This window comes from Lissotriton vulgaris, chromosome 4_1 (assembly GCF_964263255.1).
Source record: "Lissotriton vulgaris chromosome 4_1, aLisVul1.2, whole genome shotgun sequence".
In the NCBI taxonomy this organism is placed as follows: Eukaryota; Metazoa; Chordata; class Amphibia; order Caudata; family Salamandridae; genus Lissotriton; species Lissotriton vulgaris.
In genome coordinates, this window is record NC_141691.1 from 567,854,822 (window position 1) to 567,872,371 (window position 17,550).

At 45.1% G+C, this 17,550-nt stretch overlaps 1 protein-coding gene across 3 annotated transcripts in view; it reads right to left on the reverse strand.

Moving 5' to 3' along the window:
• TRANK1 (tetratricopeptide repeat and ankyrin repeat containing 1) overlaps positions 1 to 17,550 on the reverse strand; it is a 1,005,982-nt gene that overhangs the window by 580,501 nt on the left and 407,931 nt on the right. For all 3 annotated transcript variants that reach the window (XM_086964756.1, XM_086964757.1, XM_086964755.1), the window contains one exon: positions 1,495 to 1,674. In XM_086964756.1, the coding sequence (XP_086820882.1) occupies positions 1,495 to 1,674 (180 nt within the window). The remainder of the gene's footprint in view (positions 1 to 1,494; positions 1,675 to 17,550) is intronic.

Consider the following 17,550-nt stretch of genomic DNA (forward strand, 5'->3'; position numbering starts at 1 on the left):
ATCCTCTACTCCCCCCTGATGCCCCTCTATGGCAGACTCGACCTCCCTGTCACTCAGGAGGGGGGCTGCCGCCAGCTCCTCCGAAAACTTTCCATTCAGACCTGGGGTAACCTATGTGTCAAAGGCACGTATTGCACCAGTGAAGAATTCTTTGGTACTACCTTACTCACCCCCCTGGAGCGTTTCTATTACGTTAGGCTACGACAGGATGAGAAGGCTCTCACCCAGTGCTTCCCGCAGGAATCCCCCATCCTGTCTCCCTCACACGCCCTCCTGCAGCAAACTACCCATACACATGTTGTGTCGCTGCTTTACCGTACTACTCAAAAGGACAGCACGTATGACCGCCCCACGGTCAGGGCACATTGGGAAAAGGACCTCGGCTCCCCCCTCACTGACGACCAGTAGTCATTCTGCTGCTGCCAAACTGGTAATTTTTCGGCTAGCAGCAGACTGCGCAACATCCACTACAAATACATCCATTGCCTCTATTATACAACTGTACGCTTGAGGCGCCTCCGTAACAATGACCGGGTAGAGAAGGGGCAGATTCCCACCACTTAGCCTGGGACTGCCCCCATACGCTACAATTGGACGGAAGTGCTGGCAGCGCTTGATCAAATGACTGGGTTACACGTCCCCGACGACCCTCTAATCGCGCTTCTAGGGTACACTGAGGCATTGGTGGCTGCAGTGGGGAAGTACATCTCCCTGGCACTCCTTCTCGTCAAGCGGCGAATCGCCTGCAGGTGGGGTAGAGGGAGAGCGCCCAAGTTTAAGGACTGGCTGCATGATGTCATCTACTGCCAACAGCAATTACACACTTATGCGGACTTATTATCACCTTCCTCCTGCACACGCGACATATGGGCCCCCCTTCAAACATACCTTCTGGAAAAAAACACCACTACAGACACGACTGAGAGGCCTCACTCCCACGATGCGGGGCTCAGTGACGGGTCGCGAATTGAAAGCATGTAGCACCTTCTCCTGGCTAGACCACACCACCCAGGGAGACATTAAGGTCTATGGCAGAGTCATTCATAGGTTTAACAGCATGTTCCTGATTTCTGACTGGTCACTCTATACTGTCAATTATGTCAAGTGATTTTGTATATTGCTTATGATTGGTCTTCAATGACCACGATCCTACACAAGTGCTCGCCAAAATACCTCACTGGACACGGCCGGCCGGAAAGGGTTATTGGCAGCTTGCTGTGTATTGTTCCCCTGCCTACACTGCGAAACCTGATGCTATTCTGCACTGCCAGCCCAACCAGGGTTGTAGGCACGGAGCTGTGTTTACTTATTTTTCTACAAATAAAATCTTAAAATTTTTTAAAAGTACATTACAGTTAGATCAAGTAGATTATTCTAGTAACTAGACTTGCAATTCTAGTAATATTTTTATGATTTTTCGAGGCTTGATATAAGAAAACTTAACAGAATTAATTTAGGAACTTAGGTTGGAACATAAATGTCAGCGTAATGTACCTGGCATCTTAACAGGAACAGTGATAGAGATGTCTTGTCTGGCCAAATGCTTCTTTATTAGGTCCTCAGCTTTAAAATTTTTGTTCTTCCTCAGTATATCCGCAGCACCCCTGTATTGGACATCTTTTAAACTAGGATCAACTCCGAAGTTTAGGAGCATCTGCACGTCATCTGACTGACCTAGGATTTAAAAAAGAATCAAATAAAGTGATGCTATAACAAGATATTCATTTTCTTGCAGTATGTACTGTTTCAAATGCAGAATGCAGAAATCAACGTTAATACAACCCTGAATGTAATCCAGATCAGGCTGGCAATTATTCTTCCAGTCTCTTTTTTTGTTTTCTCAAGTACAACTCAATGAAGACAGTGAACTTTGAAGCATAGTCCCATTCACCTTCCTAAACATGCATGAGACGGCTGGTGCAAAGGTGTCTGAGAACCAGAAAACATTTTCCCCTGGACTTGGCTCCCAAGGCACATACAACTCAGTCTGTGCCAATACAGGGACCAACAGGTCCCATAGGCCATTCTACTCTTCCTGCTAACAGCATATTACAACCAGAGCGAATGCTCGTCATTAGGTTGTGAATATGTTGGGGAACTAAGGATGAGGAGTACAAGGAAAACTACAGTAATTAAAATTTAGCTAGTTATGTTAAAAAATAGTTCTCCTGTGGTAAATATTTAATTACCGTCCTAATTTCTATGCAGGTAAGTACTATAAAATAACTCAGTCGGAAAGAAAGAGACAGAGTCCGTGGTGTTAGAGTTCTAAGGGGTTTTATTCCTTAAAAAGGAATGGTTCAGAACCGGATATCATGTTCCTGACACCGCTGGGGTTCAGGAAGGGATAGAGCCATACTTTATTGACAATACATAACTTTTATACTTAATGCACAGAATGAGGACTAATACAGAAGGCGTAACAGCTGAGAGAAACAAGATAAGAACACACACGTGTTAGCAATACGTAATCAGAAGGCGTGAACTAGGGCGTACACAGAGGTGTGTGCTAGAAACGTCACATGAAAGTGGCACAAGTAGGTGGGTACATAGCAGAATCTTGCAATGTCAGCAGAAATCTGAGGTCTGGATGCGCGCGCAGCTGCATGACGTGGGATTGACGTGAAGCTGGAGGGTGCAGGGGACTTGACATTTACACTAGAGGAAAGAGACAGAAGTCTGGCATGTCAGATCAACTCGTTCCTATATCATATCTGATATCTGATGTTTGGGAACCATATTATCTAGAAGGAAAGGTCTCTTGGGCAGAGGCTATCCTATACTGACTGTGAATGCGTGCATATGTGTCTACGTGTCTGTGTGTAAAACAAGGGGCCATGGGCCTACCATGGTAACGGGAGCTATGAATTACTTGCATGGAGACAGAAAGGCCGGGCCCTTTGCTCTGCAGCTGAGGGGTTGTTTATCTACCCTGCTAGACTGGAATGTATTTTCGGGAAGCTGAGCTTGGCTATGCTGATAACGTGAAGGTAAAATACTGTCTTTGGCAGGCAAGCAGGCCGAGCCAGGCCCCGCTCGCCTCGCAGGGAGTAGGACAGAGTTCATGGGGGTATCCCACGTTGCAGTTTCAGGAGGCAGAGATGACTTTGTTAAAAGAAAAGACTCGATGACAGAAATCGGGGCCTAGCTCACACAGAGCCAGGAATACAGAAAGTGCACCATACAAAGACGGTGGCAAGGCATACTTAGGAACGGAATATCCGACCCATTCAGGGTGGATCTGAAAGAGGACATGTTAATGTTGGAAGCAAATGTATTTGCGTCTTCATAGCTGGCACAGGAGGGAAGTTACATGCACTTTAAGCTCGTACATGGAGACGGTGGGGTACACGTTAGGGAACATTCCTGACCATAAAATTTCTATTTCCTCATTCCCTCCTTGTTCCCTACGGACCCTTCATGATACATCAATCTTCATTAATCCATTTATCTGTGTAGTGAGCATCATCTGCTCATCCTTTCTCAAACGGGATTTAGAACGTTGACTTGAATGGGGAGTGCAGGATGTGGCGCACAAGCCGCAAATCGCTGGCCCACATTGTAAACATAGACAGCAACTGAATACTACAAGTAGTATTGTTCCAAGGAGTGACAGTATTTTCCATCCCCAAGCTGAAATAGTAGTCCAGAGCCAACCGGACCAAGTCCAGGTGCCTGGGTTCTGATGTATCTGACTAGCTATCTTATGGAGACGGGTAATAGCCTTATATACGGACGGAGCATTATCTGGAATGAAAACACAGCAAGCTGACCCGAGGACCTTACAGGCTCCTCCTCGATCGGCTAGTATGACGTCAAGGACAAGACGATTTTGAAGAACGACAAGTCTCATAGCAGACTGTTCTTCGGTCAAGTTACCTAGGGCAGAAGTAGTCTCTTTCACTACTGCTTCGAGAGTTCTGGTCAAGTGACGGATAGACTTACTATTAAAGATAGCACCTAAATAGGGAAAGAAACCTTTATTGAAATCTGTGTACTGTTCCCATGCTGTCTCAGTATAGTCGACAATTGGGAGATCTCTTTTGGGTCTGTGAACTAGACGGGAATTTCTATGATAATCGGGTGGAGCTAGGAAAACAGGTGGCAGTAAGAATCCAATATAACAGGTACCATCCCAATCTAGTGGCAAACGTATGTATGCTGTCTGACCACAAATGAAGTAGGAATGACGGGTAGCTTTGAACGTGGACTTGCCCTTATCACTAAATTTGATCACAGTAGTACATTTACTATGACCCAGGTGTACTGAACCATTCTTTCTGACACATAATTCACCCTTTACTGGTAATACTGACATAGTGGGCAAGTCTGGCTTGGTTTCGGATTCAACATTCAGAATCATGAGGTTAAGTGTAAAATTTCCTAATCCATATACTTCATTTTCTAGATCAGTCCCTGTCCTTTTGGGAAGTCCCTCTTTGTCAGGATAACATACTTTATGCAGAACTGTGTTCAGGTTTCCCCATACCCAGTTACCCTGATAAACTACGGAATTTGAATCTAAAGAATTAATCAAACTAAACCATGCGCCACATGAACCATTGTGTGTGAACGGGTACGGGAAAAGGGGCAGAACTCCCTCATATTTCTGATAGGGGGGGAGTCGGCCACATATCCAACAATTTGTAGCGTTGCTGGTCTGATGAGAGTGATGTAACATACTAATGAATGTATTGTTGCGCAGCGCAAGTCGGTAAGACAACTCGCGAGGCGGTAATTCGCTAAAAGAATGCTCGGCAGTGGTATTAGAAGAAGAATGTACACGTGTAGCAATAGGAAAATAGATATGCAAAATTACACTTGTGACAATAACCGTAAGACTTAAAGAAAACATGATCCATAAGGTAACAATACAGTAACTTTTGAGAGATTTGCAATATCGTTGCTTCTTGATTTGTTTCTCTCTATCTCTCTCTCTATTGGGGTCTAGGGGATACATGTCAGAAACTATTTAACTGATTCACCTAGGGGAGGACTTAAACAATTAAACTGTCTGACTTGCTAGACCGCAACTTTGATTTATACTCCTCTTGCGGAGTTTTCTCTACCATGGGAAGTTTAGAGTCACTAGAATCTGGGCAGTCCTTTGAAGGGGTGGAAGAGTCAGTCTCTGGCAACAGTTCATTACATTTTTTAACGTGACTCGAATGAATCCACCCCTTACGGCCTTCAACTTTGATTGCAGTCCTCGTGGTCAGAAGGACGAGCTTCGGCTCCTGCCAGCGGGGCTCCAGCGGACTCCTCCTGTCGAAATTTCTCACTAGGACAGTATCCCCTGGACGGACATCGTGTGGCTTTACATCAGTGTTGTCGGGAAAGGCTGCAGCAACCTGTGAACGACACGATTGGAGTGCAGACATCAAAGAGGCAAGGTAATCTGTCAGCATATTACAGTCAACATCAGTTATTTTCTTAGGCATGGGCGTCCCCCACATATTTGGTGGTCTGCCAAAGACCACTTCATACGGGGATAGTCCTGATCTCGAATGTGGGACCATTCTCATATAGAATAGTGCAACTGGCAGGGCGACTATCCAGTCGACCCCTTTCTCTTTACATATTTTGGCAAGGCGTGTTTTCAGTGTCTGATTGTGCCTCTCTACAAGGCCAGCTGCCTCGGGATGTCGGACGCAGTGGAATTTCCACTGATATCCTAGCAAGAGCGAAACCTGCTTCATGAGCTCGGATGAGAATGGCTGTCCGTTATCTGAGTACACGATACGAGGCAGGCCGTACCGTGGGAAGAATTCTCGAACCAGCTGCTTGGCAGTGGTCGGGGCAGTGTAATCTGGGACTGGATATGCTTCTGTCCAACGGGAAAGTGCACAAACAACTACGAGGACGTACCTGAATCCTCGACAACGTTCCATCTGGATATAATCCATCTGGAGGACTTCAAAAGGGTGATCAGGAGGATGAAATCCACCTTGCTCTACAGGGACGCTTTTACCTGGATTGAACTGACAACAGATCATGCAAGTACGCACTTTCTGTTTTGCTGCTGCTCGTAAATGTTTGTTGTACCATAGATTCTGTAAACTGTCTAACATAGCTTTCTCTCCTAAGTGTGCTGGACTGTGTGCTGTATTAATTATGACTTGAACCATAGAGTCGGGGAGAAACCATGTGGCTTTCCCTTTTGTCACCCATCCCTGGTCTGTCTGGATCCCTCCTAGTTCAGTCCATTTCTTGATTTCGTCTGGAGTAGCATGTGTCTGAATATCAATTACATCTAGTGTGGGATCCCTAACTGTCATACAGTGTGTCGGTACTATTGTCTGTGTCACATCAGTTGTCTGGGTGTGAGTCAATGCTGTATGTTTTGCTGTTTGGTCTGCCAGGTCATTACCCCGGGAAATAGAATCTGTAACTCTAGTGTGTGCTTTACACTTCATGATGGATATGCCTGAAGGCAGATGTATTGCTTCTAACAGTGCTTGAATGAGAGGACCGTGTTGGATCTTGGCTCCGTGAGAGGTCAAAAAACCTCGTTCTTGCCATAACATTCCGAAGTCGTGTACAACTCCGAAGGCATAACGTGAATCTGTGTATATGTTAACATTCCTGTTCTTGGCTAGTATACAGGCTCGGGTCAGAGCGATAAGCTCTGCTGCTTGAGCGGACAGTATATCAATACGGTGTGTTTCTTTGACTTCAGTTTCAGTGGTCACTGCATAGGCAGCCACTAATTCTCCTGTGCTTGTTCTCATACATGAACCGTCCACGTAAAGTGTCAGGTCTGGATTAGTCAGTGCAACATCTGTCAAGTCTCGTCGGGGCTTTGTTACTGCATTAATGATCTCTATACAATCATGCGGGGCTGAATCTGTCATAATCGAGGGTAACAATGTGGCAGGATTGAGTATGTTACAGCGTCTGATTTCTATGTGTGGCTGGAATAACGTCAGTTCATAACCTGTCAATCATGCTATAGTCAGGTGTTGAGTCTGTGTCCTATTTAGCAGAACTTCTACAGAATGTGGAACTTGTACTGTCAATGGATGTCCTAATACTATTGAGTCGCTTTGTCTGATGGCTAGAGCTGTCGCTGCAACTGATTTTAAGCACGCAGGCAGAGCCTGGGCCACTGGATCTAATGTACTTGAAAAATAAGCGCAAGGCTTATGTGAACCTGCTTGATCTTGTGTGAGGACAGACAACGCTGTACCATCACGTTCTGTAAAAAAAAGTGTAAAAGATTTGCTGTAACATGGTGTCGCTAAAACTGGTGCTTGACATAAAGCTTTCTTTAATTCCTCAAAAGCCTGTGTATGTTCCTGAGTCCAAGGGAGGACAGTCGAAGTCGCTGCCTCCTGTGTTGTCAACTGTATCAGTGGTTTAGCTAGAAATGCATACTGAGGAATCCATTGTCTGCAGTACGAGGTGAGGCCTATAAAGGCCCGCACTTCCTTTTCTGTCTTGGGTTGTGGTAACTGTGCAATTAACTGAACGCGATCAGGTGTGAGCTGTCTCCCCCACTTGGACAGCAAGTGCCCAAGGTACACCACTTGCTGAACACAGAATTGTAGCTTCGAAGGAGACACCTTGTGTCCCTTGTCAGCCAGAAAATGCAAAACTGTCAGTGATGCTTGTTCACATTCGGGTTCACTTCGTGCGGTGATCAGCAGATCATCGACGTACTGTAGTAAGGCAGTGTTAACTGGCATTTGGATACAATCAAGTTGTCTTTTCAGTGCTTGGCTATAGATGCTGGGGCTTTCTGTGAATCCTTGAGGTGCGCGTGAAAATTTGAAACTTCGGCCATTTAAACAGAATCCGAAGAGATATTGGCTCTCCGGATCAATGGGTACAATGAAGAAGGCGTTCTTGAGGTCAATTACAGTAAAGAACGTCGCCTCTGGATCAATAGCAGTCAATAATGATGAGATGTCGGGAACCACAGGATACTGTGGTACAATGCATTTATTTAGTTCTCGTAAATCAATCACCAGCCGATATACCGGCGGTGCATTGGGATCAGTACGTTTAAGAATCGGAATGATAGGAGAATTACAGATATTGGAGTCGGTTTCTACGACCACTCCTTGGGCAATGAGCTCTTCAATGATTTCCAGTAAAGCCACTACAGCATCGGGTGGTAACTTGTATTGTCTGATTCGGGGTAATACAACTCCTGGCTTGAGTGTAACGCGGTATGGTGTGATGTGCATACAACCTACATCGGTTGGGCCTTGTGCCCACAGGTGTTTCGGTACATCTTTCAATCTGACATCAAATTCTCGTAGTACATAGTGACCTTTAAAGTCACGTAGGAAAAGTCTAACTCCCTCCGGAGAACAACATATCACTGCTCCTAGAGCCTTCAGTGTCTTGATACCTAGCAAGTTTTCTGGACATGATTTCGTGAGTAACAGGTCTGTAACACGTGATAATGGACCTACTGCTAGGGGGACAGGTTTTGATACTTCATTTACAATAGGCTGTCCTGAAAAACCAAGGGAAACATTCTGTGAGCCTGAGAGGGGTGCCCCTGGAACTTCGTCGTGACTGATCGTGGTGCGACTTGCCCCTGTGTCAATTAGAAACTTTCTGTCTTTTCCCAATACTTGGCTATGTACATAAGGACCCTCTTGATCTACAGGAATTTCAATAAGAGGCAAGCCAACCTCCCTCTCTAGGCTGTTTCATGTGTATCGCTGATAATCGGGATAATCAGATTGGGCATACTGGTACATCTGCTGTGAAACTTGCTGCGTCGCGGCAATAGGCTGTGGCTGTGATACCGCTACGGTCTGTACTGTCTGAGGTGGAGCATGCGTAGGCTGTATGTTCTGGAAAGTCTGTTGCTGGACCTGATCTTGTCTAGGCTGACGTGGTCTTTCTTTAGTTTTACCTGTTGCTATATTATATTTTAGGACCGAACATCCATGTACGTAGTGACCTGGCTGCTTGCAATAGTTGCATGTCCCTTTAACGGGAGCCGCGGAATTACTTGTCTGTGTCACACCCTTTTTCTGACCGTCAGCTGGAACTGACTGAGCAACTAGCATTTTCATTTTCGTGTCTTTCATACGTCTCTGTTCGTGATCTTGTTCTTCTCTAATTCTGTTCTGGTGATATTGTAACATTTGTAACATCTGGGTTGGCGTATTTGCTTGCCAAGTGCTTTCGACTTTATATACACGATTCTTAACCTGTGTCATGGAATTCTCGACTAATTTTGTTACAAAAAGGTGCGGGTATGACTCGCTACTTGGTTTCAGGCCACTATTGATAATAAAACATTTCTCGAATCTTGAATAGAAATCACTAGTATCTTCATCGTGTTTCTGTTTACAGGCTGAGATTGCGTCCCAGTCTTCCTTTTTAGTTGTTAGTAGTCTTGGCAAAACCTGTACTATTAAACCTGGTAATGCTTTAGCTTTGTCCCCAAGGCCCAGCCCTGGAGTGCGACCTTTTTCCTCGTCCTCTATTTCAGTCCAAATAATCTTTTTATCTCCCACCTCCCATTCTTTTTCCTTGAGTTTCTCGTAAATGCCTGTGGGCAACAGTACTTTTAACATTTTCATAATATCCGTATACGTGTAATCTCCCATGAGTAACATGTCTTTAATTTCTCGGTGGAAACCTGCCGGGTCTTTATCGTGGCAGGGTACTAGTTTCTTCATTTCTAGTAATTCCATTTTAGTTAAAGGTGTATATACAAATACACGTTCTAGCGTGTCATCATCTTTTCTGACTGGATGTACTTCTCGTAAAGGATTCTGTCTGTCGAAGTAAAACATTTTTCTTTCTGGGGGCGGAGCTGAAACATATTGTGGGCCTAAGAAAGCGTTATATCTGTGCCGTTGTTCTAGAATTATTTTAATTAACTTGGTACTTAGGCCTCTCCATCTATTCAAAAGTAGTGCTTCTAATGTATCAGGTAAGGGACCTGGATCAGAATGTTGATTTCTGTATAACGTGATGAGATGCTGAATCATGTACATACCAGCTAATTTCTGCTCGTCTGGGGAAAGATTTAAAAATGTCTGAGCTATTGTATCGTCATTATATGTGCTAGGATTGTCAGCCCATTGTACTGCTGATCGGGCTAGTTCTTGTTCATCCATAGAATTGAGTACATGGTACCCCATTCGTTCTTGAAGTATTTTGTCGGTAACCTGAAACAGATATTCAGGAGAGCTCGTTTTTGAGATGCCAGAGAGAAAAACTCTCTTGCTTTCTGGACGAATGCCTTTCTTAAGGTAATTTCCCTTACCTACGTATGCTATCATTTCTTTGGTCGTGTCGTTATCCTCTAGTTCTTCCTCCTCTGAGGATTCAATCTTGTCGGTATCTCCTTCCCTTTCTGGTTCCTTTCTTTCATGTATTTCTATTACTGCTTTCCTGATTCTTTTGTACATATTTGCTATACTGCTCTGTTTATCATGCTTTCCCTCGGCTATATTCTGGCCCCACTTGTTTAGTGCATCCACATCGTCCTTGTCTACACCAGGCCTGTCTTGTTCTCTTATTAGACAATTTATGAAGAAGCGTAATATACAACCTTGAGTGTCAGTTTTCTGGTGAGCCATAGCCTCTTTAATACTTTCAGGACCTTCCCCTGTCTGGATAAAATGATATATTCTGTCTAGATGATCAGTCATTCCTGGTAATAACATTAAATAATCTGTAACTCGTCGTAGGCGTAGAGATGCTAGCTCCATTCTATCGGTTTTACCGGGTACTGGATCGTATCTGCAATCTGTAAGTGGTTCTTTAAGTAGGTTGTAATTCTGTAATCGGGGTGTACGTTGCTTTGCTATGTCCCTAAGGGTCAATCTGTGTGTTTGTGGCGGGGTCTGGTAACCTCCTGTCGCACCTCCTGAAGCGGAGGCTTGAGCATGGCTTGTCTGTGGAGTCTGTATGTGTAACGGAACTTGTCTTTTACCAGGATCAGGCCCGAAAGGATTTAGTGGATTAATAGTAGGAGCGGGAAGTGGTGGGGGGATAGGTATGGGTGGTACAGGATGTTGGACGGGTGTAGCTTGTTGCGGTACTGGCTGGGCATTGTCTTGGAGTAGGTTGCCATCTCCGTCACCGTCAGTAGGCGGTACGTGGGCACGTGGATTTGTATAAGCAGGAGCTACATCGTCTAGATAGGAGGAAAGGAATATGTCTTTTGTGGTCTTGTGTCTTACTTTAGTCGGAACCAATGGTGGCGGTAGATCTTTCGGTATTTCTGGAGTGGCTTTAGGCGAACCCTTGGCCATTAGATACATGCCATTTGCAAGAGTGTTTCGTATACGGTCTACTTGTTCTGCTTGTACTCGGATACCTTCAGCAACTAATTCGTTTTCTCGGACCTCATCCGACTCTTCTCTATGTTTTTCTGCTTTTCGGAATGCTTTTTCTGCACGTTTATGCGATTCTTTACGCCACAATTCAATGGCGTCTTTCTGAGATTGTCTGGCTTTCTTTTTCCATAGCGCTTCCTCTACTCTCATGATGCACTCGGCATCCCATGTCCCTGTAACAGGCCACCTATGTTTCTCTTCTAGGTGCTTGGTATAATCGGCCCATAAATCTAGATACAGTATGGCATCTAAGCCATGCTTATGGTACATAAAATTTCCGGGAGTGTCCCTAGGTGGGACAGGAATCGCTTCCTCTAGTATCCCTTTCCTAGTTCCTAATTGTCTTAATTTATTGAATAATGGCATCCTGTCGCTTGGTACTTGATACTCGATACTTGTTACTTACTCTAACTCGAACACAGTTAATAAACAAAAACACAATAATGTACATCAAAACAGTCACTCATACCACGACATTAATCACATGAAAACATTTTGAACACATATGGACTATCCTTGAACTCCAGAAAACGAGAACAAAAATCGAAACCCTTGAATACTTGATATACTGCTAAACAGTACAGATACACTGTCTAAAACAGTGCAGACCGTGTTTGTGTACCCAAACCCGTCTTTACCGGATACATAATAATGCACCCGTCTAGATGCGTCCCCAGCAACGGTACTCACCGGGAAGCACGGAACGGAAGGCCTCGGACAACTCGACTGGACTGGACTCGGCTCGACTCGATACGTGAATACTTCGGAACTGGTGGGCCTCTTGACACCTCGGACCTTGTTTCTTTCGGCTAGGCTCTGGTCGGGATCCTCCGCACTCCTCACCGCCTCGTCTGGGTGCTGATCGCAGTCTCCGTCACCTCCGTAGGCCTGAGGGAGATACAGGAAATCCTGCGGGTACGCGTAATTGTCCGTCTTGACTGTGGCAGGGGGCAAAGGCTGCAACGCACCTACCGGCGCGTGGGGTGGGTGAGGGGTTCCTGTTCGGGCGCCAAAATTAATGTGGTAAATATTTAATTACCGTCCTAATTTCTATGCAGGTAAGTACTATAAAATAACTCAGTCGGAAAGAAAGAGACAGAGTCCGTGGTGTTAGAGTTCTAAGGGGTTTTATTCCTTAAAAAGGAATGGTTCAGAACCGGATATCATGTTCCTGACACCGCTGGGGTTCAGGAAGGGATAGAGCCATACTTTATTGACAATACATAACTTTTATACTTAATGCACAGAATGAGGACCAATACAGAAGGCGTAACAGCTGAGAGAAACAAGATAAGAACACACACGTGTTAGCAATACGTAATCAGAAGGCGTGAACTAGGGCGTACACAGAGGTGTGTGCTAGAAACGTCACATGAAAGTGGCACAAGTAGGTGGGTACATAGCAGAATCTTGCAATGTCAGCAGAAATCTGAGGTCTGGATGCGCGCGCAGCTGCATGACGTGGGATTGACGTGAAGCTGGAGGGTGCAGGGGACTTGACATTTACACTAGAGGAAAGAGACAGAAGTCTGGCATGTCAGATCAACTCGTTCCTATATCATATCTGATATCTGATGTTTGGGAACCATATTATCTAGAAGGAAAGGTCTCTTGGGCAGAGGCTATCCTATACTGACTGTGAATGCGTGCATATGTGTCTACGTGTCTGTGTGTAAAACAAGGGGCCATGGGCCTACCATGGTAACGGGAGCTATGAATTACTTGCATGGAGACAGAAAGGCCGGGCCCTTTGCTCTGCAGCTGAGGGGTTGTTTATCTACCCTGCTAGACTGGAATGTATTTTCGGGAAGCTGAGCTTGGCTATGCTGATAACGTGAAGGTAAAATACTGTCTTTGGCAGGCAAGCAGGCCGAGCCAGGCCCCGCTCGCCTCGCAGGGAGTAGGACAGAGTTCATGGGGGCATCCCACGTTGCAGTTTCAGGAGGCAGAGATGACTTTGTTAAAAGAAAAGACTCGATGACAGAAATCGGGGCCTAGCTCACACAGAGCCAGGAATACAGAAAGTGCACCATACAAAGACGGTGGCAAGGCATACTTAGGAACGGAATATCCGACCCATTCAGGGTGGATCTGAAAGAGGACATATTAATGTTGGACGCAAATGTATTTGCGTCTTCATAGCTGGCACAGGAGGGAAGTTACATGCACTTTAAGCTCGTACATGGAGACGGTGGGGTACACGTTAGGGAACATTCCTGACCATAAAATTTCTATTTCCTCACTCCACGGGGGAGTTGCCTGGCAATATCACCAACAACATGCCTTAATGCAGTGCTCTTAAGGCCCTTAAAATAGTCTTACAGAATTCTGGGAACAAACTGGCTGAATTACTCTCCCCAAGAATGTGAGAACAATCCTTGGAGGGAAGCTGGAGTGACTTGTGGGGACGGGGGTGGTGGAGTGAGCTTAGTGACTGGCTCTTACGGTAGAAATCCAATATTGGGGAAGGGGCTCAGAAACCCTTCTGCAGTAAAACAGTGGAATAGATGCAGGCGCCGAGTGACACCAGAGCATATGCCTGAACCCCAGAACACCGAAAAGCTATTGACCTGTGCCTCCAAGCATTATCAGGGCTGGAAAGGGGGGTGGGTTAGTGGTAGCCCCACTCGTGATTTCTGCCTTCCTCGATCAGCTCACCCTGTGGAAAGGTGGAGCGAGCTGTAGCCTGCAGAACAATAAGGCAGCCTGAGTGAGCTCGGAGGACTGGGATGGGCCGCTTACAGGCAGCTTCTCTTGGTTGGTAAAATAGGGGGCACACTGAAGAGAAGAGCAAAAAGGACTGAATGGATTGTGCAGCCGTGTGCAACATGGTATTTGAGGTCTTGGCCAGCTATGGAGAAGGTGATGGGGCGGAATGGGGACAAACTGAACTGAGTCAGCCCAGGAAGGGGCAGGGAAAGTGGGTAACAGACACAATAGGATATTGGAGAGGCAAAGGGTGGAGCACAGATCAGTGTTGGAAATCTGACACCCTGAGGACTCGATACTTCAGAGGCACATGGGATACGGATTGCATGCAAAAATGTAGGAGAATGAAAAGACGCACAACGTCTCACCATAAGAAGGTCTTGCTCATGGCGCAGGGGCCTCAAGCAAGCACTCATACTCACAATTCAGGCAGTAATGATCTTATCTTGTGTGGCACCAAAATTGGCAGCATCAAAGGGATGAAAGAAGTACTGTCTACACATTGGGTATCTAAGTCAGCCCCTGGGTAGTGGTGTTACCTGTGAACTAACAGAGGGGCAGAGGACCCTTTTAGCAGGAAATTAGAGAAAGAATTGCCGTTGATAATGGGCAAAGGCAGTGACCTTAGGAGGCTGATCATGGGAGAGACAGAGTCCCTAAAATATCGTCAAGATCAATCAATATGCCAGAGGAAGTTGTAAAGGAAAGGAAACGATCCAAAGAGAGGTCAGAACCTGGCAGCTATAGAATTATCCTGACAAACCATCAAATGCAAAATAAACTATCTAATCTGAGGTAAACCTTCTCTGGGCTGTTCTTTGCAAAGTCAAAACACTGGAAAGAGAATAAACAGTGGAGATTCTCAGGACAGTGGTCGATAACCTTAATTCCACAGTATGTACTCTTTCAGAGGAGATGCAACTGTTGGATAATGGACTAGAAAATACAGCAGGCAGATCTCACCGCAGCAATCTAGGTTTTGTTAGGATCTCAGAGAGAGTGGAGGGTAGCGCAACAGAACAATTTATTGAAAGAAGGCAATGGGAGACCACGTAGCTACCAAGCTTTTCAAACATATTTGTCATGGAAAGAGCACATGCACCGTGGTCCTGATGCTACTGCCACCACCAGGAGCACATCCAAGAGCAATGACAGACAGAAGTTCAAACTACAAACGCAGAGATTATCCTGAAGCGTGCTAGAAAAGAGGGTACCAAAAATATTAGTATCAGATAAATAGAATTTTCCCAGATTATACACAAAATGTCCAAAAACTGCAAAATTCCTTTGAAGGAACAAAGCACAGACGTACGACAATGAGTATTAAGTACATATTGAGGTTTCTTGCTGAGCAGCAAGTTATTTATAATGGCAAATCTCAAGTCTTTCACTGGCAAGAAAAGGTATGAGAATGCCTGGAAGTAGAGGGCAGAGTGGCAGCAAGCAGGAAAGAGGCACCCACACGGGAAAAGCCAACCACTATATCAGAAGATGGGGAGATGGTCCCAATCTGGATGGTTCATCCAGGATGGCACAATGGTATTAGTCCAGCATAATGACACAACAGGTGTCGAAACACAAGCAGGCTTGGAACATATGGACTGTTCAACAGCAGAGGGCCCGTATCGCTCAGCTGGAGAGGAATGGGAGCAGATGAGCTCTCAGGGCAAATTGGCAATGAACGAGAGATGTACGAATGCAAATTCCAAGCCATGAAGATGCTCTTACGGATAAGAGATAACAGAACATATCTGACAGAAAAAGTACTGCATGAGATTGTATCTCAATATAAGTGGGGGCAGTGGGCAAGAGCCCATCCCATTGTTTGTCAGGTTTGGGAGTGGGAGAAGGGAGAAATTACATTTTCTTGGAAAATAGGGGTTCTGTGGTGTAAAAGGTGACAAAAAGATCAGTTTAATGTTATACGAATAAACAACTGTAGACACATCTCCCAACGGTTTGGGGTGAACAAGATAAATATGACAGGTGAGACTGCTTCTCTGTAGCGGCAACAGTCAGCATTCTTTACTGGGTGCAGGCCAGAATTAGGGAGAGGTAGCCTTTGCATTTAAACATTAGAACACGGTAAGTTTTAAGCTGAGATGGTTAAGATTTATTGAGGACTATGAGGTCTTGAAGCGAGAGAGGGTGGTACACTTTCCCTAAGCAGGAAGATACAGCTTATTGAGTTCACAGCGTACTGACCACAGGATGAGGGAGGTTTGATTTCTTGCTACGTGCATGCTACGTGCATGCTACAACACAAGATGGAACAGGAACTCCAAAAGGAAGAACTAATAGAAGGGATTTGAAATATGAAAGAAGGAAATACTTTTTTATTTTCTTTAATAGTGTGTTCCTCTAAAGCTGCAGACCATGTAAAGAGACAATGTTACATCTCAACCACCTCAGCCGAGGCAGGCGAGCAAGGGAAAGACTTCAGATAGTTTATCAGATTTCCCATCACTGTTTTCTGAAAGCCTTTCAGAAGAATATACACAGGCCAACACATTAGGTAGACTACCCAACTGAATGGCAGAGGCTGTGATAATTATACTGCTAAAGCCAGATAATGATCCTATGCTTCCATAATCTTATAGGACCCTTTCCATGATGAATTTAGATGTCAAGATACTAGCCAAGGCACTGATAAACAGGTTGCTCCAAGTCATAGGTGCACTGGTACAGGAAGATCAATGTTGGTCTGTGTTTTGTTTTATATTCTGATTTGTGTATTAGCTCCTAGCAACAATGTTCTTCTGTTGGAATCCTGATGTGGAGTCCAGCAGAGAAGCTTGGCTGGAGTGCTTAGAGGTTGGCTCTTGGGGTCGCTGTGAAGAGATATTTTCATGTAATGCAAACACAACGTTCTGCTTCACTTCGTCCACCGCCAAGTACAGTAACAGGCTCAAATCATAACAGCCTGAACCTGGGTCATAGTATACAGCTGAACATTAGAAGATTAACTTGTGCTGCTTTCCGGAGGACAAACTGGGGTAGCTTTTGATACACTAGACTGGAATTACAAGTGGAGGGATTTAGAAATGATGGGATTTGTCTTAACAGTTCCAGGGAAGGATGAGATTACGATATACAAACCCTGAAACGAAATCTAGACCTAGCCGGTCAATATCAGAGAGGTGGGGGATGGGTAGGGATGCTTTTAGACATTCCTTGTGGCACTTTTATTTCCTACAGCAATGGATCTACTAGCAATTAGACTGAGAAATGGGTTGAGGCGGTGGGACATATGGCTAGGCATCATGGTACACACAGTGTCAAAGTATGCCTACGACTCGCTAGTACACTTGAACCAATCAAGGAGATCACTCCTGATTTTGCAACAAGAGCAGAAGAAATTCAGCAGTGCCTCAAGGCTACATAGTAATAGGGTTAACACAGTTCTAGTACCCTTCGAAAGATTGGCAGGAATAGAGAATGGGGAATTCTCACTTACTGGGCTCCATTGGGGGAATGACAGTTTTAGATTATGGGCATTCAGGTTGCCCACACACTGATG